The following is a 23,801-nucleotide window of genomic DNA, read 5'->3' as shown; positions in this document are numbered from 1 at the left end:
TCTTATAAAATAAATACTATATTCTGAAAAAGAAATAACAAATCAATTTTATAAAATTGTATTTCAACAGCCAAATTATTTTCATAAAGTTTAATATTTGAGTAGTCCGGTATGTTGTTGTAAGATAAATAATGCTATCATTTCTCTATTTTAATTATGATTAGGAATGAATTTGGTCCTACCTTAAGTAATAACACTAGAACAAAATATAATATTATAAAATCTGTCAGCAACATTAAAAATCTCAATAAATACATATTTTCAATATTAATTCTTAATTTCACTCAATTAATAATAAAAATTCTATTTATTAATTAATTATAATATAAAATATTATTTAATTTTATTACATAAAATAATTAAATAATATTTTTATTATTATTTTAATTTATTATATAAAATTATTTATGTGTACAGGTTTATAAAATCAATATTATTTTCTATAATAATAATTCATTAAAAGTTTTTAGTTTAATAATTTATATTTATAATTTAAGTTTTTATGCATAACAGTATGCTTTTAGTGTGAATTTTTTTATTTTAGATAATAATATTGAAATATTTATTTATTGAAACTCTAAGTATTTTATTGATACATATATCTGCTAATAACTCAAGCTTTAATTTATGTTTTCAACATTACCGACGAATGAAAAAGTTACCGACGAAAATAATTCGCCACCACCAACATTCGTAGGTAATCGATCGTCGGAAAACTACCTTTATTTTACATAAGTTTGTTTATTCTTGATGAGTATAAATAAAATTAACTTATAAATCATATTTAGTTTTAGTTAAATGAAAAACTTAATAGAGTAAATAAAACATATTGGCATGTCTGGTGGGCTTTGATTATATAATTATACTCATGTTTAATGTTCATATATATTTGCATATTAGCCCTTAATCAACATCTTAGAGTATGTCACAATTAACAAATACAGTCACAATGATCAAACAAATAAAGTCCACTTTTTTTATTATTATTAAAATTATGATAGTTCAACAAAGAAATATGGAATAATATATACGCGTTGAAACTATCAATATTTATGAACATGAAACCAGTAAAAAGGGTGATATTTTATATGAAAAAAAATGGGATCAATCTAGCACAATTGAAAATAGGTTCACCTTATATTTATCAGTTACAACAATCAAGAGAAGTAAAAGATAATATTGTTGACCAAATTTTTAGTTTCAATGTTATTGAAGTAGATAAATTTTTTGATATTTTGTTAAAAGATGAGAAAATACAATTGAGCAATGATTATAAGTTATACTACCCTGAGCCAGTATTTATGGTTAATGTTACTGAAGATGTCAATCCATGTTAGATAAAAAAAATTATTGTGATAAGTCATTCACTTTTGAGGATACCTATGTTTTTAATTTTAAGCGGGAAAAAGATGCATCCTAATTAAGGGTTTTCATGGAGAATGATGCGGCCACTGAAAAATGGCCAAAGGAGGAAAAACTAAAGAAAAAAATGAGAATGTTCAAGCTTTATAGCTCAAGTAACGATTTGTGCAATTAAAAAAAATGAAAACCAACTTAGAAGATAGGATTGGATGTATTGATGAAACAATGGATGAAGGACATTCTATGACTCAAAGGAAAATTCTCTTGGAAAGCTTGATGAGACAAAACAAGTAGGAAACCTTAATAAGAGAGTTCCAATAATTGCAGAAAATCAAGAGAGCAGTTCCAAAATACAATAAAATCATGGACAATTACAAATCAAAATATTTCTTTACAAACATGTTTCCATTATGCATATATAATATCCACCAACATGGTTTACAATAGTAATATGTTTTGATATACGTTACAATTTATTAAGTATTATATATATAAATAAAAACTTCTGAGTACAAATTTTAATTACTTGTATATTACATTAGATACTTCGTAACACCTTTTTATATGGCTAATAAAAGTACTACCATTAGTGCATATATCTCATCACTTTAACTTCACGTTTTCTATTCTTTCTTTTACTAATAATTTATTACCTATTCTTAAGATTATTTTCCTCCATATATTATTAGAATCTATATTTGCACCTTCGTTTGAATCATTTTATTGCCTCCAATTTAGTATTTTCTGCAAACGTTTATGACAAATGTTCATTTTAATTAGTCATTTTCTTTTATTTTCAAAGCTGAACCAATATTTTGCTAAATGATATACAATTGAAAATCTATAAAAAAAGATGTTTAATTTCAGTATATTTTTATTCAAAGGTATATTAATAAAGTTTAATCTTTTAAGAATATATTAAAAAAATGAAATTAACTATTTTACATAAATTTATATATATTCTTGTTTAGCCTAAGTTATTGAAAACTCAAACCAAAAATCACCCAAAGCACTATATTGGATTGCATCCTTCTCATTTGCAGAAAGCTATTTGTATAGGTTGAAAAGAAAATGAAATACTCTCTATACACAGAACTAGACAAGACAGGGATGAAGAAATTCAAAGATATCTCTTCAAAATGATAATTCACAACAATAAGCATAAGCATGTACAAATTCAAAACATGAACTAAAGCATGAGAGTCACTTACGTAACAGACGCAACAATGATTGAATATCATTTGTAACGGGACTAATTCAGCGTTATTTTTTAGGATAGAATCAACTATCCACAATTCTTATTGTACTTGAGCCTAAATTGCCTAACTTCTAACCTACTGGCTATTGCTAACACCTGCGCACAGACTGCATAACTCTAAGGCTCACCCTAAGCACAGAAAATTAGCTACACAATGTACAGTTTCATTACAATCAAATGATATAATTTAAAACAAAAACAAGTTACAATATTTGTTATTTAAATATACCTTCCTCTCCACACCATGGCAAACCTTTAAGAACATCTCTCAAAGCATAATAATGGCTATCACATCTGTGGTCTGTGATAAAGTTTCCCGAAAAAACTATCTTCTGGAAATGCTCACCAGGTTCCCTCTTGTAAAGGGTAAAAAAATCCTTTCCAACTTCCTTTTTGGATCCCAAGTTCCTTTTAATATAGTAAACAGTCCCAGGTATAAATAACTCCTCGATTACTGGAGGTTTAGTTCCCGCCTCTTTCGTGACAACTGAATTCTCCTTTGCAGCTTTAGAGGGCATAGGAGTTTCTGTAGCAACTGTTTACACACACCAAAACATCTCATGATAAACATGTCAAAAAATGCAAAGCTAACATTTAGTTAACAATTCCTTCATTTTTTTATGTGTATATATAATACAATGTCTATATTATGAAATAACTGTTCTGTGTTTTCCTTTGGGTTCAAAGAAGCCAAAAGGATGTCCAAGCATTTAAAAATTTCTTTCACTTCTTGAATAATGCATGCACCATAAATTTATCTTGGGCACAAGAAAGAAGTTTGATTGACTCTTGAACATAATTAATGCCAACTCCTCATCAGTGGGAAGGGGTTGAAATGAAATTCTGCCTCTATACAGGGCTTAAAAGCGTAAGAAAAGTACTTCCCCAACAAGACATGGGAAAAAAGAAATGGTGCCACTGTACAAGAGGAATCTAGGTTCACTCTTCCAGAGACAATTAAGATTTGAACCAGTAAAGCAAAAAGGCTTACCAGCTAAACTTTTGTTTGTCCTGAAATTTGCATAATCAGCAAGTTTTTGAGCTACATCTTGTACTGAAGACACAACCTGCTTTGCATTTGTAACCAAATCCGTGACGCCTTTCCAGTCTTCTTTCTCAATTACACTCATCCTGAAGAAAAAATCATATCCATGATCAAACCTTTTGTTGTTTAACTACCCTATACATATTAAGCTTTGGAAGCTATAGATACCGAGTAGATTTCAGATATTGAAGCTCTACAGTGTTGCAGAAATTCTGTTAGAATAATCAGTCACCATATACACATGTTCCCCCTCACATCTCAGTTAGATATTATCCACTTCCAAAAACAACTAGTTTCCCATCTCTTTTAATAAAAGAATACGCATACAAAAACAACAAAACTATTGCAGAGCTGCAGTTGGTGCTTTCAGCATGCCCCGTCAATGGACAAGAGACGGGGGAGGGCTGCTTACTTCAAGATTATAAATTAAATGCCACTCACCAATCGGTTTGAGCAATTTCATTTCTGAATCTTGTTAGGGAAGCTACACTCAATCTAGGTATAATATCATCCTGTACATTTCCAAAAACAATGTCATAAGGAAATACAATAGATAAATACAGACAAAACTTGGGAAAAGAATATTACTCATCTCAGGAAAACCACAGATTTAATTACTTTCTTTCAGATCAAATATCGTTAAACACGCATTGAAAAATGTTATCACATACCTGCATCACAACTGTCGATACATAGCCAGAGCAGTTTTCAGCAAGTTCTTTGGAGACACATGGTGAAGTTCCATAGCCAACAGCAGATACAATGTCAGGGCTAAAACCCAGCTCCTTTGGTGATTTTCTATGGATCATTATTGCCAATAAAGAAGCTATAGCCCCTCCCAGAGAATGACCCACAAGTCTTAACTTAAATCCCTATTAAAGAGTTTGCCACATCTCATGCCATGAGAAAAACACAAACAAAGAAATGAAAAACAAAATAGATGAAGTAAGATCATCCCCACCTCATGTTTCTCCAAGCATTTTCTTACGATTTCAATCTCATTATGGAGAAACCAACGTGCAGATTCAGCAATTCCAAAGTGAGTTGAATAGCCTTCAAAGGTGACTTCACCATCACTTGAGGAAAGTATATCAGTGATAAGGTCATAAAAAGTATGTGTTCCCCTTATGCCTAAAATTACAAGCTTTTTACGCGTATCAATTCCAATATAGTATGCAGGTCTCATTACACTGGAGTTCTTAACAAATTTTTTGACATTACTTTCTCTTAGCATGCTGTTCCTTGAAAGAATGACAGGGCTATCCTTATAAGCACCTTTAGCCAACTCAATATGATATATGAGATCTTGAACCTGAAATTCAGAAAGATATATTGATAATACTAGAACATAATAACTTGCAATGATATGCTAACATTAATAGTGAAAGATCACAATGTCATGTGAACATATAAATATAATATATGCCGTCTTCCACTAAAATGCAGTTTCAGAAGTTACAATTGATTCTGACAATATCTGAATGCCTTTGATATCTTCAAATGGATGAGTAGAAGCTTGACGAAGATAGATCAAATACAAGCCAATTGTAAGGTCACTCAAGCTCCAATCCTGGATTCCAAGCTTGCTCCTTTTGATGCAGGCGATTATTTCTGTAAGGGATCGATTGCTTGGTGGGGGTTTCTTTCCAATTTCATATCCTGCATAACATGAAAAACTAAGTCAGTCTTGTTTTATTGTAAAGCAAATTGAGACATTATATGATCAAGTAGTGCTTATGGAGCACAGGAAAAGCATATGCTATAAATAATTTTTGTCATATAGTGTTAATGAGTCATGGGGACAAGCCTTAGAGCAACGGTAATGTTGTTTCTTGTGACCTGGAGGTCATAATTCAAATCTTAGAATAACTCTCTCCACTTGAAAGGGCAAAAGGCCGGGTACATCTACCTCCCTAGACCCCACCAAGAGAAGCCTTCAAGCCTCATGCACTGTGTCACCCTTTTATAATGTAACTGAGTCATATATATAACTCAACTTATTTATAAGAGATTATTTTAAAGGAAGGCACTCGCAATTTTGTAGTCATACTGACTGTCTAACTTCGTCAGATGAAAAATGTTATGACAATATGACTTAACACTTAACAGACCTGTTGGCAGAGCCCACCTACAAAATTGCAGAGCTGGTTCAAGTGTCCTTGAGAGCCAAGCCAGCTCTAACTTCCACTTACTATCCGAGGAATCTTCATCATCAGAACTGTATTTGCTAATCCCATAATTTCCATCCGCCTTCTTAACTGTAGATTTGGAAGAAATCTGTTGTGTTTCTTGCTCATCTTTTAGCTTATCTTCTACCTTGTCTGCTCTTGACCTTTGCAATTGAAGCTGGATAAAAACACTATTGTTCCAATGTGGTTTTTCACGGTTGAGAAAACTTTTTGTAGAATCTGCACATTCAATTGAATGTAATAGATATATAGCTATAAGAATATTGGATAGAATTTTCTAGCATGAAAATTGTATTAACAAAAACAAAAGAAACTTAAATACTAGGCAATAGAAACTTGGGACCCATTCTGATAATACATTTAGTGCAATCTGATCTTCATTAACCATTACGGCATCAACCCATAACCAGAGTGATAACACCAAATCTGATGTTGAAGACAGGGCATTGGGCATCTTTCAACTATTCTTTTGCATAAATGACATATACTCTACAACTATACAAATGTCCTATTGTCCTCTAGACACCGCCCAGTTGATCAAGCTATATGAGCCTATGACACGTGCAATGAGTATGTAGGTTCAGACAATGCAATAAACCCACCCAGCTTCCTTCCCAGGGAGGCCACCTGCGGGCTTCCCCAAGTTCCACATCAGTGGTGAGCCCTCACCCATGTATAATTATTTAAAAAGTAAAAAACAGGTGTTCCTATGATGCCCAATGATCATAGGATATCATCATTAGCAAAAGGCGGCAAACTGTGTTACGTGAATTATAGGTTCCAAGTATTTGTATCAGACATGTGAGTGTCCACAAAACAATTTCTTTAAAATTTATGATAAAGTTACATAAACCATATTAAAATAAAATATTAAGTGATATTCACAAATTAAAATCAATAAATTATTGTACTGTGATTTTAAGTCTTTAGCAGCTTAATGTGTATTAGGATGAGTGTTTGTAAATTTCACATTCAAAAATCTTGAATTTACAAAATTAATTTGGGTTAAAATTGGGTTTGAAACAAAGTAAATTGTGTTTGCACTAAAACATGTTTATAAGAAAGTTATCATATTTGGTTTTAAACAACGAAACACGATCTTTTCAGACAAAATCACATGCATTATTTATTGAGTAAATTAAATTACATTAACACTCCAGAGATTATTATTTTTTAAATAGAACTCGATACTTCTCTTTTTCCTTTCCCTACATTAACTCTCTTAATTGTTTAAAAAACATTACACCATCAACAATCTTTATATATCACACTAATCTCCTTAATTATTTGAAAAACACTAATCTCAGCAACCCTTATACATTTTGCTAGTCATCTTAATAAGCATTCCACTGTGTACTTTATAGAGAAGTTTTCGTCGTAACCATAGAAAATCAAGGGATTATTGTGCAATCAATATGAATAAAAAAATTAAGGGTCGGTGTAATTTATTCTATCATACAACAAGATAGAACTCAGGAAATGTGGACATACAAGAAGAATAAATGATGGTCTGGGTCCCTAAAAAAATCTCCATCCCAATTTCTAATCCACAATCTAAAAACAATGTTCAGCTTCTTTTCTACCAAATGACAATCCATGATTTTAATTTCCACAAATTGTGGGCAGACTAAAAACGTTGTTACTGAGATTGCAGTGTTCCAAATACAGCACTAGAATGAATCAAGGAGAAGTAAAATGGAGAAGAAAAGAAAGAGAACATACAGATATTACGGAGCAATTGCTTCACGTATTGGGTATTCATTTGGAAGAGGAATCGCGAATTTGATAGAACAAAGAGATAAAAAAAACAGAGAATAAGGTCTCAGACGCAAAAGGGAGGAACCGCAATGCGGCGTCGTAGAAGCAAGGCACCGCTTCAGGAATACTCTACAAATCTCACACCTGTTTTTGCAAATATACATATATATCTATTCAATTTATTATGATTATGAAATTTCTCAAAATTAGAAATTACTTTAATTAAACAAATGAATATTACGTAGTTTTCTATATTTTTAATATGACGAATTATTTAATTTTTGGTCAAAAATATTTTTTCCTTAAATAAGAAATAACAAAATATGTCACGCAATTTTTTGAAATTGATTTTTTTCTTTTCAAGGAAACCATCCAAATTAATTTTCTTCCTCTTTTATTTTCCTCCTTTCTTTTTATGAAACATACTCTTAAAAAAGATAAGTAGATTATTATAGAGTGTTTTTAATAAAATATTACATGAGAGTACATATTGTACTTGTGAATATAAAATTTGTTGAAATAAATTTAAAAAGATTGTTACAAATAGTAAGCTATTTTTAGAAGTTTAAATAGTTTATATAAAAATAATCGTAAAAATTACTTTTATCTTGAAACAATGTCATCCATCCACTCATGGTATCTATTTATATTTTATTAATTTACATTTATTTTCTCTTTTGTGTTTCTAAGTGTGGAAAAAAAAAATTCTTTTGACAAAGTATTACTCTCTTCACTCTGGTTAGTGTTGGTAGCAAATAGAAGGTTCCAAGTTAGGAATGTAAGGAATTACATTACCCATCATTTATACTCTATAAAATAATTCACCTTATTTCTTATGGATATGCATTTAAAAATTGCATATAGATTGTTTTAAATCTGCAGGTATATATGAATATATGCAGATTTTTTTAAAAAAATAATAAAATCTAAACAGAATTACAATCTAAAAATATAAGTTCAAATAAAATAATATTCCAAAGTTATATATAAAATAAAATTTAAAACATAAGTCCAAATTCATATTACTTTAAGCATAAATTCAAATAGTAATCTCAAAAACAATATTAATGTTTTCTTTATTAATATCTTCATTTTAATCACTTAATTCTTCAAACAGATAATATATAAATAAAACTCATGTGCAATTGACATATTGATATTATTAGAATTAAATATTTAAAAATATTGAGATGATTTTAAATTTTTAAATAAAAGCTTTCATGTTAGGCATCACTATGTCACTTAAGATCTCAGCTCAGCTAGGCTGACACTTCAAGTAACAACAATCATTTACCATGAAAAAAGTATTATTACACACACAAAAAATACAAAAATACGGGAGGACTAAACCAAAACTCATATGTTAACAAAAACGATACATAGGTAGACTATACCTATTCATAAAGAATTCTAAGAACAGACAAGATGGAAGCCTATTATATCAAGTTTCATCTTGTCCATTATCTATTTTGAAAGAAAAATAAAATTAATTCATTAATTATAATAATTAATTTGAATGAATATAAATATATATTTTTTTATAATTTGATGTAGTTGTTTTATTTACATCATTATGAACATGGTTATTTTTCATACACTTTCAAATTGGTTGCATATATATTAGTTTTATGGGTACATTTTATTTTAATTTTTATATATTTAAATTTAATAAGCAAATCTCATTTTTCAATTGAATTTTGATTACACTTTTACCCTTTTTAATTCGTACTAGGAAAAATATTTCCACATCATTTGCAACTAATTACTTTGATATATTCAATTTCAAAAATTATATACTTTTTAATATTATTTTCATTTTACAAATCAATTACTTTATAATTAATATTTTTAAATTTTAATTTACGTTCGTTATTATTAAATTTTAATCAAGATAATTTTATAATTAATTATATTATACTATTAATTTAATTTTTTATATATAATGAAGTCTATTACAAACTTTTCATTTATTTTTAAACTTCATTTAACATTGTAGTTTTGTTTTTATTTTTTTTATCAGATAATGCATATTAACTCCGTTAATGAGCGGATATATTTAAGATATCCATTTCTTATCCATAACAAAATTTATTTATGAATATTTATGAGTATATTTTTTTGTCATTAGTAAATAAAGATTCCAAAAATGTAATTAAAACATTTAAATTAAATTTTAGTTTCATTAAACATTATATCAATATATTCGACATTGATTCACACCCAATAATTTTCAATTATAGATTGAAAATTGTATTAAAAAAGTTTCACAACCATGTTCACCGGAACCTAAAATTTAAGATGAATTTAGTTTTGCATCTAACATTAATAAATGATTTTTTAATTACTTGTTTTATACCTAATTTATTATTTAGGTAACAGTTCTTTTAAATTTAAGTACTTATCCAATTCACAGTAAAAAATATCACCTATATAATATAAAGAAATCACCTACAATAAAATTAAAAAAAATATTTATTTCTATAATTAATTTTAATGAATTTATTTTATAATTTAATAATATTTTTTTCTTTAAAAATCATTGCAATAATAATTATTTTTTCATTATGATAACAAAAATATGACACAAATACAAGTAGGCACATGCACTTCCACTAGTTACAAATATTTTAGTTAATATAAAAAAATATTTTTTAATATAAGTAAAATCTTATATTAGAAAAATCAAAATAATATATTAGATAAACTATTTTCTATATTTAATCAGTAGTTTGACCTTTCTTATGTGCTAATATTTTTTTCTTACTAAAATATAACTTTTCAATTTTTAAAAAATGTTAAAAAATAATTAAAAAAATTATTATTACTTGGACTGGTTGGATCCAAGGTTGAGAAATTTGACTCGTAGCTACCTTAGAAAGAGCTTCCATAATTCCATACTTACCTACCAAACATTTAAAAAATCAAACTTTGTTATGTCATCACGGTTTTGTAGTTTGTGTTAGAACTAAAAAACTTTGTACATTTTTTTTATTATTCTCAACTTTCATTTTTACTTAACATGAAAGTATTTTTTTAAAGAAATAAAAAATTTCTTTTAAATTCCCACGATTATTTTTAAATATTAACTAAATTTTTCCAACAATTTCTATACACAAAATTTTATTCAATTATATTAAAAAATTAAAAAAGTACACTATCATGTTGGCCCAACAAGAGGCCCAATTGGGACTAAAATCCACGCCCAGAAAGGACCGTATTACCCTTATTCTCTCTTTTAATTTGAAATCTTCGTCTTTTTCTTTCTTTTTCTGTCTGAGGAAAAGTAGTAGAAAAAACACAGTGCCCTAGATTTGCTCTTCTCTGCTTCGGAAGAAAGTGAAACAAAACAACGCAAAATTGCAATGGCTTTCGCTTCTTTCCTTGGCAGAGTCCTCTTCGCTTCCGTCTTTATACTCTCTGCTTATCAAGAGTCAGTACTCTCTTTTTTTTCTTCATTTTTTCATATATTTTTCCTCAGTTGATTTGTTCCGTAAGATGTTGTTTGTGTAATTTTAATTCAAACAGATGAAGTAGTAAAAAGTTGTGGATTTTTCGTATGTTTGTTTAATAGATTCAGTTATTTACATGCTGCAGTAGTTGGATCCGTAACGTTTAAGGTTTGGAACCGTTTCTCCGAGTAAAATAACCGCGTAGATCTGCGTTTAGTTTGTGTTTTTTGTTCTACTTAGATTACGTAACGTTGTTGTCTTAGATTTCTTGTTTTTAATTTGAGGGAACTTGTGAACAAGTTATGCTCAGATTTGGTAGAAGTGCGAGGAACTCGATTCTATTTTTGCTTTTTAATATTCTTAATTGTGAGATTAGCCGTCAGTTATTGTCAAGTCTGCAGATTTGTATTTCTGGATTAGTTTTTATGGTGAAATATGGTATAGTTGTCGTTATGTTTGAAAGTTACCATATTTTTCCGTGTTTTTGTGCAATTCTGCGTTGACTTTATCCTGTTTTCTTTCTTACTGAATTGAGTTACTTTGAATTATTGAGTGTGACTTCATTATTACGATAAAATTGTGCTTGATTTAGAAATTATTCATTGTGAGTTTGGTGGGGGTGACGGTGTTGGTTGGTTGTACTAAATTATTCTTTACCTTTCTTTTTTATACAAGTATATATACAGTTCATCCCCTCTTTTTTGTGCTGAAGTGAAGTTTCTTTTTAACTCTGTCCTCTTCTTTACTATAGATTTAATGAATTTGGAGCTGATGGTGGGCCTGCAGCGAAAGCACTCAGACCAAAGTTTGATGCATTTACACATCGCGTGCATTCTCAAGTTGGCTTTCAACTTCCACAGATTGATGTTAGTCTCCCTTCTCTCTATCATTTGTATCTTTTTCTGGAAAATTAGGTCTGTTCATCGTGTCTTCATTTCAAAGTAATTGGTGAGTTAATTAAATACTATAATAAATATCTATTTAATACTTTCTCATAGAATTTGCAATTTATCTTGAACTTTTGCCCATACCAAATTTAGGGTCCTCGCCAGGCAAGATTTTTCAGTCTGTGTTGACCATGAAAAGTATTAGAGCTATCACCTTAGTTTACATAAAAAAATGTACTTTGTATCTGGCATGCATATTATATTATCTTGTATGGTAGAATTTATCTGATATTGTTGATGTCCTGAACAGACGAAACTTTTAATTGCTGGGGCTATTGCTCTGAAGGGCCTTGGAGGAGTTATTTTCATATTTGGCAGCTCTTTTGGAGCTCTCCTTCTGGTTTGTATTCAAATTTTCTTCAATACATTGGATTTCATATTCTTCTCACATGCTCCTTATTCTAGTTTTGACTCTTTATTTAATTTATTTATTGTGGCTGCAGCTCCTGCATCAGCTTATTGCGACTCCTATTCACTATGATTTCTACAATTATGAGAGTGAGGACAAAGAATTTACTCAACTTTTCATCAAATTTACACAGGTCAGAGAAGTAACTTATTTTTAAAAAAAATTATTTTCAATACAATGTTCCCAGATGTATACTTACACTTGTTAAATATATTATAATTCCTTGCAGAATATGGCTCTTTTTGGGGCTCTGTTGTTTTTCATTGGCATGAAGAACTCCATCCCTAAAAGGCAACACAAGAAGACCCCAAAAACAAAAACCTATTAGTAGCAGCAGCATTGGAGGACCCCCTTTCAAGGAGTGGGGGCTGTTGTTTCCTGGCTCTTCATCATATCCTCACAAATGTCCAGGATTTGTGTGGATATTCTCTTCTCTGGTTCAGAATCAATCTTCCTCCCTTTGAGTTTTGTAGTTTTTGGTTCACTTGGATTAAATTATTGTCTATTATTTTGTATGATCTTGTTATCACGGCTTTAGGAACTATCTTTCAGTTGCCCTTGTCTGTCAAAAATGAAAACAAAAGAATGAGAAGCCTTTACGCTTAAACTTCAGAATGTCAATTTCATTCTGTTCTATCTTTCTTGATGTAAGTCTTCAATGCCTGGCATTTGAAGTTATGTAACTTAACTAGAGTTCTCCACTTCAGCCCATGAGTGTGTGCCCGCTCTTCCCTTTTTGTTTCTTGTACCCATGTTTTATTTTTACCTACCTGTTGTTCTTCATTTCCAAAACAAGCTTATAATGTGTTGCGAATCGTGGAAAACTACGTGGACGGTTTGTATAAGCAAATTTAACTAGGTTATAACTTAATTTGGGAAATTTAGTAAATATCCGAAGAATTAATAATTTATGCCATTAAAATGAGAAATCAGAGATTGTCCTTTTTGAGTTTGTATATGCTAATTTGAATTTATGGGAGATATTTTATTTATATTATTTTTTAATCATTTTATTTTGTTCTCTCATAAATATTTATTAAAGTTTGTGTGAATTTTGATGTTGTATGTTTTGGCTTACGGTTTGGTTTAATAGTATTTTTGTTTCTTCAATCGTACTTAATTTTTTATTGTAATAATTTCAAATTGAATTTAGCTCTTTCGGTTTGAACCTGTTTATAATTCAAAATTTACAAATTTATCTTCTTCTTTTTTCTATGTAAAACGCTTACTTTTTTTTATGAGCTAACCTTATTATATTATTTTAAAACTGTTTTTATAAAAGATCAATTTTTAACCTTGCATTGATATAAACTTAATAAATATTTAAGTTTTGAAACATTTAAACGTTTTTAATCTCAAATTTATGTAACTTAGCTCTAGTAGTTAAGATTTTTCACTTAATTATAGTAATTAAAATATAAAGGAATTAATTCCAGAAAAGCTATATATCTAGAGATTAGAATAGTATACTACACATCCTATTAAATATTTTGCTCTTTAAAAATGAAGTAAAGTAAAATTTAGAGGAATTAATTCCAGAAAAGAAAACCAGAGATTAAAATTGTACATTTAAAACAATATAATTCAAAATCCTAACAAATCTTTTGTTTTTTAAGTTATAAAAGTATTTATAAATGAACAAGTTCCCAAGTTCAGTTAGACATGTCAGTTCTTATTCACTTGTATATATGAATTTGTGATCAAGTTCAGTTGTTTTTTTATAAGTATAATCAAGATCACTTAGGTTTGAAATTATTCTTTTCACGGGTTTTAGTTCATAACTTCTTTAACAGGAAGACTATATTAGATATGTCAATTCTTGATTCACATGTGTTACATGGATTTGTGATTTAAAAAAATGTTCCTTTTAAATTCTTCATATTAAAACAATTTGATGGGATTATTATGAAATGATTATCATTCGGTTTGGATTAGTGTTAATCTGATATTAAATTCATCTAATCTAATTTCATATTTTATGGCTTGAATCAGATTGAATAATTTTCTTATTAAATCCATTCAATCTAATTAATTTTTTAAGGTTTTTAGATTAAATAACTACATATTTGTATCAAATTTTAAATAAGTTTTGTACTAACGGGAAAAACAAGAAATTGTAACATCCTATAAATTCTATCAAATATAGTTATTGCTTGAGCGAAGATGTAACAGTAAATAACCTTATGCAACAACTCACACTACTTTCAAATTTCAACCAAAACCAATTCCATCAACTTCAACAATCTTAACATGTTCAAATTTAATCATATACCGCATTACTTCCACATTCATTCTTCTTTAAACATAATTGACCATACATGAGTTAATGTGTCATTCAAAATCAATTCAATTATGTGATGAAATCCTACATTTAAATTAATTTATCCTAATTCACAATTCTCGAACAAAATCAACTATATTAAAACTCATTCGCACATTAATTTAACTCAAAACTCCATTCAAAACTCAATCTAACATCTACTTCAAATTTCACAAACCAACTATTCAAAGGGTTGTGTTCAAAGAGGGGGTGTGTACTAAATTATCACAATTTTTCACTTTTTAGAATAAGAACCTTATCAAATCTTTTAATTTCATAATTTGATGATGACTTCATAGTAGTGCATTCAATAAAAAAATATAATAATTCAAGAATATGTGAAATTGTGTGATAGAGAGATGAAAACGACAAATTTTATAATGATTCACTTAATACCATACTAAGAATTACTATGGTTGTTCAGTTACAATCAACTAAACTTAGTATAATTTCAAAGTTTTACAAATACACAACCACAAAAGTAAAAGTTCAAACTATATATTTAACCCTACAAGATTTTACGGTTCACTTAGTAACACCATGTTAATACTTAGAAAACCTTATCCAAAAAGGATAGAAAGATTGAAAAATGATTTAAGAAACAAGAAAAAAGTCACCTCGAACATAATCATCACAACAAAAAAGAAAAACTCATGAGACGCATTATGCTTTTCAAATTAAGATATAACCATTCTATGAAATTTTGAACTCAATTTTTAACTCATTTTAATCTCTATCTCAGAAAGTAAAATATTTATAACTCTAAAAAAAATTATTAAAAAAAAATTAATCTTAAAGAAAAAAAAATAAAGGTAATTAACTAAAATCTTGATAATTAATTAATTATCAATTTAGAAACTATTTATCAATAATAAAAATAAATTTAAATAAATTCAGATATTTTTAATCTTTTAAAATAATCTTTTAAAATAGTATCTAATTTAATCAATATAACAAATAATTTTTTAGTTGATTTTGAAATGAGGAATGTATATAAGATCTAATATGACAATTTTAATAAATTAAAACACTTTTAATCAATTAAAATAAAGCCTCCAAAGATAGCAGAGTTTTAATAGATTAAAATTATGTTTTACATGAAATTAATTGATTAATTTATTATTTTAACATTAAAACAGAAAGGTCAAAACCATTTCACATCATCCATGAACACTTTAATAGATTAAAATACATTTTAACCAATCCAACAACAAAAATCTTATCATCAAATCAAAAGTATATATATATATATATATATATATATATATATATATATATATATCTCCAAGGGATTCCAAAATATTTAAAAAAAATAAATTAATCAAAATAGTAGGAGCAAAATATTTACCATCTTTGGTTCTAAAGGGTATTTGCAATGATACTTAAACATAAGTGAGAAGAAATTCTATATATAAAATCTATACAAAGTAGATATGAAAATGATAAGTCTAACTATTGATAATATTTCATTATATAATAAGAGATATTTCTTTTCATTTGTGGAAAAATAATAACCTCAAGGTTACATCTCTTTTACCATGATTATCCTTTAAAGTAAAATAAGCAAGATTACCAAACTTATATTTACCCCAACGTTTGTTCACAAGGTCCCTATATATGCAAACAGGTTATCAAAAAACTCCATGAATCACATCACATGTCACTCCTCCAACAGTATACATAACACAAGTAGTGAACACAGAAATGATACAGACAATAGATTATGGTTCGTACAAGACAATATGCACTAAAGGTCTTCTCAGACAGATGCATCGAACCATCTTCACCAAGCAATTCATAAGAGCAGAAACCTTACATGAATACCAAATAAAATAATTGCAAACTTAGCACCATCTTCAAATAACTACAAAAAGACTTGCCAATTAAAATTTATTACAAGGTAGAATATTAGAATTTGCAGGACCTCTTGAATCAATTAGATTCAGAAGCAAAAACCATACACAAATGGCCACAATCTTTGTACACCCTAACTGCACAGTTAGATACTTATATAGAAAAAAAAGAAACAAGATGAAAAAAAAGACTTGCAGAGCAAAAATACAAGAGAACAAAAGAAGAATAAGATGAAAACCTGGATACTGATAATGCACGCAGTGGGGCTTGGAAGGATGGTAACTTGAAGAATGGTTGCATTGGAGTCATTTCACTCACGGTAGATTTTTCATCTTCAAAATTTTCCGTAGAAAACAGGAATAACATTTTATGTATTTTCTGATTAGGGCTTAATTTAGAAAAAAAAAAATTGAGATTCCTTTTCTAAAATTCAACCAAACATGTATACATACATGTTTCTACTTTTATTGAAAAAGAAAAACATAAACAGGTCCTAACATTTGGAGTATAATTTCAAAGATTGAGTTACAACAGTCACTGAAGTAGCTTTATAAGTTTCCAAGAATCAAATGGATTTTATGAATGCATTGTGCTCTTGGATTGCAGTAATTGAACAAGCGGCCACAAGATATCCAATCTGTGTAAATTTCTGTTGTTTTGGCCCTGTGGCAGACAATTCACTTTGCATCAATCACTTGGTAGTTGAACGTAATGCAGTGAGTTTGTTTAATTGAATTAGAAATAAAGCTTACTTCTGATCTTCCCTCAACCACAAAACATATACATGTCTTCTCACCATGAGCTTCTGTTGCACCATTCAGTATTGTCAGCCCCATGCTTCTGATGGCTTCTGCTATCTCAAGAAAATGGCTGCACTCCTCACACAGCATCTGCACCATAAGTCATAATTAGCATATACAAGGGACATATCTGTGGTTAGTACAATTTTAGAAGGGATTCTTGCCTCCATTTCCCATATGGAGATTTTCTCTTGTTTATTCTAGAAAAATATATTAGATTATAATTTTCAACTCCTAACACACCTCAACTAGCATCTGGCCATTCTTATTAAGATTCTCCACTAATATGGAACAAACTTTCAGATGGCCTCCTACTTCCATTGCCCAACTTGAACCTTGTTGATAACTTGATGATCCGTTAATGTCTTTTTGAATGTGATGCAACTGCGCAAGTTCAATAGTGTGAAACAATGGAGATAGTATAATAAAAATGAAATCACTCATTCATAAATCATTCAAATGGAGCAAACCAAACTTTTGAAATGGGTCATTCGACAATCAACACTATAAAAACTTGCTAGCTTAAATAGCAATTGAACAAATACATAAAATTTTATGATCCTGCTAAAGGGAAAATGTTGAGAATTAATATCGTTTCTAGTAAAACACATTTTCTTCTGAGGCAAAAGATACGTAACTCAGTCACAGCATAAATCAATACCAAAGTTAAATATTCAGTAAAGATTATATTTTAATATATTAAAAAATAATTTTGAATTTAAAAAACTGAAGTTTTAGTGCGGAAAACACAACAAGTGTCCTCTAAAAAATGCCAAAATCTTATTTGTGCAAGACAAAGGCCAAATAAGAAACAAGTGTATTTATAGGAATTAAATATCAATACTCATTAACTAAAGTATAATCAGTGAACTTCTTTTCAGCCCTATGAAACAGAGGCAGACTTCTAAAACTCTATCAAACTGTACCTTCGTCTTTGTGTCCCCAAATTTATTTAGCTTGTCAGCATGCTTAGTTACATTCTTGAGAAAGAGCATGTGTTTTATGGTGCACTCCAGTAGCGAATCAATACTGCACTGTTGACATGACCATATGAAACATTTAGCTATCTGAATTGGAACAACCATAAAAAAAAATCAAAACTTACTGAGACAGGACTATATACGACAGATACCTTTGCTCCATTGGGTACCAGTTCCCTCAACTCCTTAATACGATCTTGGATAAGTTGTCTGTCCCTTGGTCTAGGCCTACAACTTTCACCAGGCCTAGCCCTCTTCTTGCTGTTCTTAGTTGGTTCAGAAGATCTCTCAAACTGTTCACTACATGAACTAGGACATGTAGAAGAAAAACCCTTTGGGGACATTATACCACATATCCCAGATGAACTCAAACTATAATGTTTTTCCTCTCTACCAAGATGAGGCTGATCTATGGAACAGCTTTCAGAATTAATAGTGTGCACAGTGTGGATGGAACCCTCAGGATTACCTCCTGAGGCTATTGCAGCCTGCATTGTTGCCGAAACTGACAACTTGCTATTGACATTATTATTATGGCCTATGTTAGCCACCATAGCTTCCAAGAGATGCTCTCGCTGAGGTTCAGACGTCAATTGGCTACAGCTAATCTCATCTGATATCTCAGTGGCTTTAACATCTTGATTTGCCTTCACAGCCCAATCAAAATATTTGCTCTCTTTTAGAAAACTTGGCCCAAGTGCTTCATGTAACTCATAGCCAGCAGGAAACTTCAATGTGTATGTGGTATCCTTGGAACAAGGTTCAGTCTGAAACTTTGACATCCCAGTATCTTTTTGGGAGTATGCATCTAAAGGTCTGGACCAGTTCTTCACTCCTTTTTGGTTGATATCTACATAATGAAACTTTTCACTCTCACAAACAACTGTATCAAGAAAGTCTGAAGAGAAGGATACAGAATTAACTCCAGCATTTTCAGATGGACATACTAAATCATTGACACCATTATTATCTGTAACCAAATTGTGTAAAAAAGATGACAATTTTTTTCCTGATTCCACACTTGTATCTTCACGGCCACTACTGTTCCCTTCAAACTTTCTCTCATTTACAGGTCTCATCCCTAAAAGTTTCTGCTGCTCCACATTCATCATATTAGACATTGACTGAAGCAAAATGGAACTTCCATCACTGTTTAATTCAGGCCCCTCATGCTTGGCCACATCAACAGTCGTTTTCTCATATACAGCATGAGGTGAATCATTGTTCCCAGGACATTGAAAGGGCATTATGTTATCCAGTAATTCATGCTTCATGGTTTTCTCTGTAGTCTGCAAGTAAGCAGGCACACTTTCTGAAGTTTCTGAATCCATCTGAAAGAGAAAGATGAAACAAATCTTATGATTATGCTCAATGCATCCGTGATAAAAAAAAAAAAAAAACTTTATACACATCATTTGCTCTGTTAGTGTGTGAAAAGATGTATATGTCAATGGTCACACAAGCACATTCATGCAGACTGAAGACACATACACAGAAAGAATGGAGAAAAATTACCACAGACGAAGAATTCTTCAGACTATTTTGTAATTGATTAGGAGCATGGCAAATTGTGTAATCTTGATTAGACAAAAAGAGACTTCGGATACATGTTATAACCCCCATATCTTCAGCAACCTGATATCAGGGATTACAGAAAAGGGGCGGATTATTAAATATTTCAATAATAAATAGACTTCTGCTTAAATATACATCTGAAAATATTCTAAATCTATCAATCATATCCATCTAAATCTTAATCAGAACATTAAGCACAAGGCCTACAAATTTACTGAATGCTTCCTTGTCAACGTGTTAGAATAGATCATAGAAGTAATTTCAGGAGTAAAAGGAACAACTAAGCACAAGTCTGTAATAAAAGCTAGAAAGCTTTCCCTAGATTAAGCAATCAACTTTCCAGCCAATTTACATAACAAAGAAAACAAAGACATGCCAAAAGCAAGGGGTTTCATTACCATTTAAATATGCAAGCATGTGATTTTCATAGTAGTAGCCTCAGTATTATTATATGTAGAATTGTATCCATAGAATCAGCACTAAAAAATCCATTTACATTTTATGGCCAACATGGACTACTAAGTTTACACAAATACAATTAGTGAAAAGGATTGACAAGTATTCAATCAATACCCTAATAACCACTCAAGCAGTTACCAAAATTAGATGGAGAAGAAATAAGAGGCAAATCATATTATTTGAATACTTATATTGTGATGGCAAATTACAAAAAAATCCAAACAAACTTTAAAATACTGAAACCAAACGTATGAAAGAGAATAGTGTATGATAACAGATGTGTTACTGAACTACAACAGCAACCACATTCACCAACAGCATGGGATTTAAGCACAAAAGTAAAAGAAAGAAGAATGTAGTCATCTTACTTTATTTAAGGAACCAAGTTGAACAACTCCAAGGGGGACTACGGCTATAACAACAATGGTCTACAATACAAAACAAAGGTCTGTCAATGAAAAATAATATTGCAGAAAAAATCATTCTCCAAAAGAGAACCACAGGTTTGCTAACAGAATACACTAGAAGTCCAGATTCCAGAAACCTAATTTTTCCTCACTTCATTACTATGCAACTACAGCAATCCGTCTATCATAGCACAAAAATCTAGCTCCATCTCCTTTATTTAAAAAATATAACTTTTAACAAATGAAGAGTCCTATTTAGGATCAAGTGAAGAACTCTAAGGCAAAATAATGTTACAAATTCATTGGCAATAGTGCAATACATGTGATTAATCAACATTTTATATAATTCTAAAATATGAATCACCAAAGCAGACTTTAATGCTCAGCAAGGTAAAATGATAACATGCAGATATCATTTGTTCATCTGAATCTACCAACTTTTGCAAATGCAGCACTCTAAATAAAAATGTACGGATGGGTTTGGTTGCAGCAAGTGAAATAGGAGCCAGGGTTCTTCTATGGCTAGATGATTTGTCATATCATCAAGTCCATTATCATAATAACTACTATTTTCCAAATATATTATTCAAACCAAACCATGCATTGAGCGTCATCCTTAGAAATGATAGGCAATTCCAATTTCTGGGTAAACATAGGAACTTCTGTCTAGCTATTTTCATTGAGATTGATTTCTTCACTGTGAGGATTATCTTACCCTAATTCCAGCAGAAAACTGAGATTGCCATCCATCAGCAAACTGAAAACAAACCAAAGAAGAGGGATGGAGATTGATTGGACGATTAGTTATGTACATTAAGCATCTTAGGTGTCAAGTTTCAATTATAGAATTTCAAATCTTACAAGGCAAAGAGAACACTAGTGTCTAGTGATAACATTTAAGAAGAATAATCTTCACCTCAAAAGATGGGACAGAGCTTGTAACTTGATTATCTACACAGATCCATCGATGTTTTCCTGTAACAGCTACCTGTCCAACAATTCTGTAAAAAGGAAGACATCAAGCTAAGAGCTGGAGCTACATAAGGATTATTTTTTTAATCTTAAGTATCCCACACATTCATTAGTTAAGTCATATACCCTTCCCCTAACGAATATACATGATATGACATCTTTGCCACAGCTAACCCTAGAGGATCATGCGAAAAATCTGCACTGCCAATCCGCTCCCATGTATTCTGGCAGCTCTTATTTTCAGAAGAGTCACAAATATTAGGATTGTCATAGTAAGCATCCTCCCATGTCAAGATCCTGAAGGCAAACATTACACCCAGAAAATAATTTGAGGAAATACGTTGAGTTTGAATCTTTAGCCTAAAGTACACGCAAGACCAACAAATCAATAGATGACTACACCCTACACAGTATCATAATAAAAACAATAAATGCAATCAAAAGGACGAAAACAGAGGACATCCAAGAGCAAACCCCTCCCGTTTGTCTCCTTCCAAAAATATTATGCATTCATGGATTCTGCATACTCAAGCTACGCCCTTTAGTTTAAATTCCAAAAGTAGATAATTCGAGCAAGTATCGTACATATATGCTCATACATGAAATCACCAAACTAAAATGAAGAAAACGTACTAAAAAGATGCAGTGAATAAATAAAACTAAAAAATAAGGTCAAGTTAAACTGAGAACATAAACCATACATCCGAGCCCGGTGTTTGAGCTTCCAAAAGATGGCATACTTCCAATCAGTACCCAAACAGAAGCTTCTGAGCAGTCGGTGCAAGTTGCTACCCATTTTCTCCTCCTTCACAAAATCAAAACTTTTTGACACCCTAAAAAGGGGTTGTCAATCAAAACCTCCAAAAAACCAAAACCACAACCACAAAACCAAAAACAACAACGACAACAACAAAACCCCTCCAAATCCCACTATACCACCTTTGCCTTAGCTTCCTCTATAAGACCCTCTTCCAGCCTGTTTCCTCCGCAGCCCTGCTCGCCGTTTTAATGGCGGTCCAACCGTCCCCGGTAGCAGCCGATCCCTACCCATTACTACTCACTCCACCAAGCTTCTAACTTTGCTACCTTAGGAGCTTCTAGAAGGACTCACACTGTCATTTGCTGCCACAAGAGATTCAACCAAACCCAACACACAGACACCAGCATTGCAAGCTTCCATGGCTGAATGCAGATTCCAAAGAGGTGAATGAAAAATCAAACTTAGCTTATATCTGAAGACATGGATGAAGCCAAAAAAAGAGAAAGCGTGAACTGAAGCCAGCAAGATATGTCAACTTAGAAAAAGAAGGTTATGGTGAAGATGGAAAAGAAAACACAAAGTTCAAGGCTTTATGGAAACTCAAATCATTAATTTCTACACTTTATGCTTCAATCGTTGGAAACAAGAATGCTGATTGTTTTACTTTCTTTCTCTAGAGAGAGAAACAGTTTCCTTCCGTAGCTAGAAATGCAGAAATGGAAGTGGTGGAAGAGAGTGTTTTATACTGGAGTTAACATGCGCACTTTGTTTCTTTCTAGCTTCTCAGTGGGGGGAAACGTGAGCACGCAGTGCACTTTAGCAAAGGGCAAGGGCATAATGGGCAACACATGCTTAACAATCAACACTACTGCTAATGAAGGGTTACATTAGAGGCTATAAAAAATTGAAGTGTAACACTGTAACCATGAGGCAAAAGGTGAAGGGAAGAGAGAAAATAATGAAGTTGTGGAACAACCCAATTGGGTTATGAGTAGGGTTTATGGTGTCAATTGATGTGGCCAACAACATCATACCAAATTGAGGAAAATGCATCCTTATCTTTTTCCATAAAATTTTCCCATCCATTTTTTTGAAACCCTGGTGAAGTTACTCCCTCTTGAGCCTTAACGTCCTTTTCAACAATGATCTTATAGCAGCAATGATCTTATTGGCCTAAAGTTGACACATTTTTCATCACATGTTGTAACCTTTTCCTACTTTATGCCTCATTATAATGTATATTCCTTAAGGATTCCT

General features: G+C 30.7%; 3 protein-coding genes across 10 annotated transcripts; 1 reads left to right on the top strand and 2 right to left on the bottom strand.

Annotated features, from left to right (window-relative positions):
- Window positions 1-2,574: 2,574 nt before the first annotated feature.
- LOC137830006 (alpha/beta-Hydrolases superfamily protein) lies at window positions 2,575-7,764 on the bottom strand. Of its 2 annotated transcripts, none has more exons than XM_068637075.1 (8): window positions 7,577-7,764; window positions 5,777-6,073; window positions 5,125-5,324; window positions 4,627-4,977; window positions 4,337-4,537; window positions 4,107-4,177; window positions 3,612-3,751; window positions 2,575-3,155 (listed from the first exon to the last, which is right to left on the bottom strand). In XM_068637075.1, the coding sequence occupies exons 1-8, from the start codon at window positions 7,614-7,616 to the stop codon at window positions 2,836-2,838; spliced, it is 1,620 nt and encodes a 539-aa protein (XP_068493176.1). In that variant the 5' UTR covers window positions 7,617-7,764; the 3' UTR covers window positions 2,575-2,835. The 2 variants fall into 2 exon arrangements, with proteins under 2 accessions (XP_068493176.1, XP_090161369.1); XM_090305243.1 differs by having other exon boundaries at window positions 5,794-6,073; window positions 7,577-7,758.
- A 3,050-nt stretch (window positions 7,765-10,814) lies between these two features.
- LOC137830005 (uncharacterized) lies at window positions 10,815-13,154 on the top strand. The gene is made up of 5 exons (XM_068637074.2): window positions 10,815-11,042; window positions 11,813-11,927; window positions 12,259-12,348; window positions 12,452-12,550; window positions 12,647-13,154. Exons 1-5 carry the CDS (start codon window positions 10,975-10,977, stop codon window positions 12,743-12,745), a joined length of 471 nt encoding a protein of 156 aa, XP_068493175.1. The 5' UTR covers window positions 10,815-10,974; the 3' UTR covers window positions 12,746-13,154.
- A 3,856-nt stretch (window positions 13,155-17,010) lies between these two features.
- Window positions 17,011-23,546, bottom strand: LOC137830004 (transcription factor EMB1444). 7 transcript variants are annotated; one of them, XM_068637068.1, is made up of 11 exons: window positions 22,486-23,546; window positions 21,911-22,081; window positions 21,729-21,813; window positions 21,528-21,569; window positions 20,774-20,833; window positions 19,887-20,006; window positions 18,524-19,702; window positions 18,318-18,425; window positions 17,635-17,775; window positions 17,344-17,481; window positions 17,011-17,254 (listed from the first exon to the last, which is right to left on the bottom strand). In XM_068637068.1, exons 1-11 carry the CDS (start codon window positions 22,578-22,580, stop codon window positions 17,168-17,170), a joined length of 2,226 nt encoding a protein of 741 aa, XP_068493169.1. In that variant the 5' UTR covers window positions 22,581-23,546; the 3' UTR covers window positions 17,011-17,167. The 7 variants fall into 7 exon arrangements, with proteins under 7 accessions (XP_068493169.1, XP_068493171.1, XP_068493173.1 ...); XM_068637070.1 differs by lacking the exon at window positions 19,887-20,006 and having other exon boundaries at window positions 22,486-23,392; XM_068637072.1 differs by lacking the exon at window positions 21,911-22,081 and having other exon boundaries at window positions 22,486-23,332.
- Between the last annotated feature and the right edge of the window lie 255 nt (window positions 23,547-23,801).

This window comes from Phaseolus vulgaris, chromosome 7 (genome assembly GCF_051622355.1).
Source record: "Phaseolus vulgaris cultivar YP4 chromosome 7, ASM5162235v1, whole genome shotgun sequence".
Lineage (NCBI taxonomy): Eukaryota > Viridiplantae > Streptophyta > Magnoliopsida > Fabales > Fabaceae > Phaseolus > Phaseolus vulgaris.
Note: the sequence above shows the minus strand (reverse complement) of the source record. Positions and strands in the feature narration are given on the sequence as shown.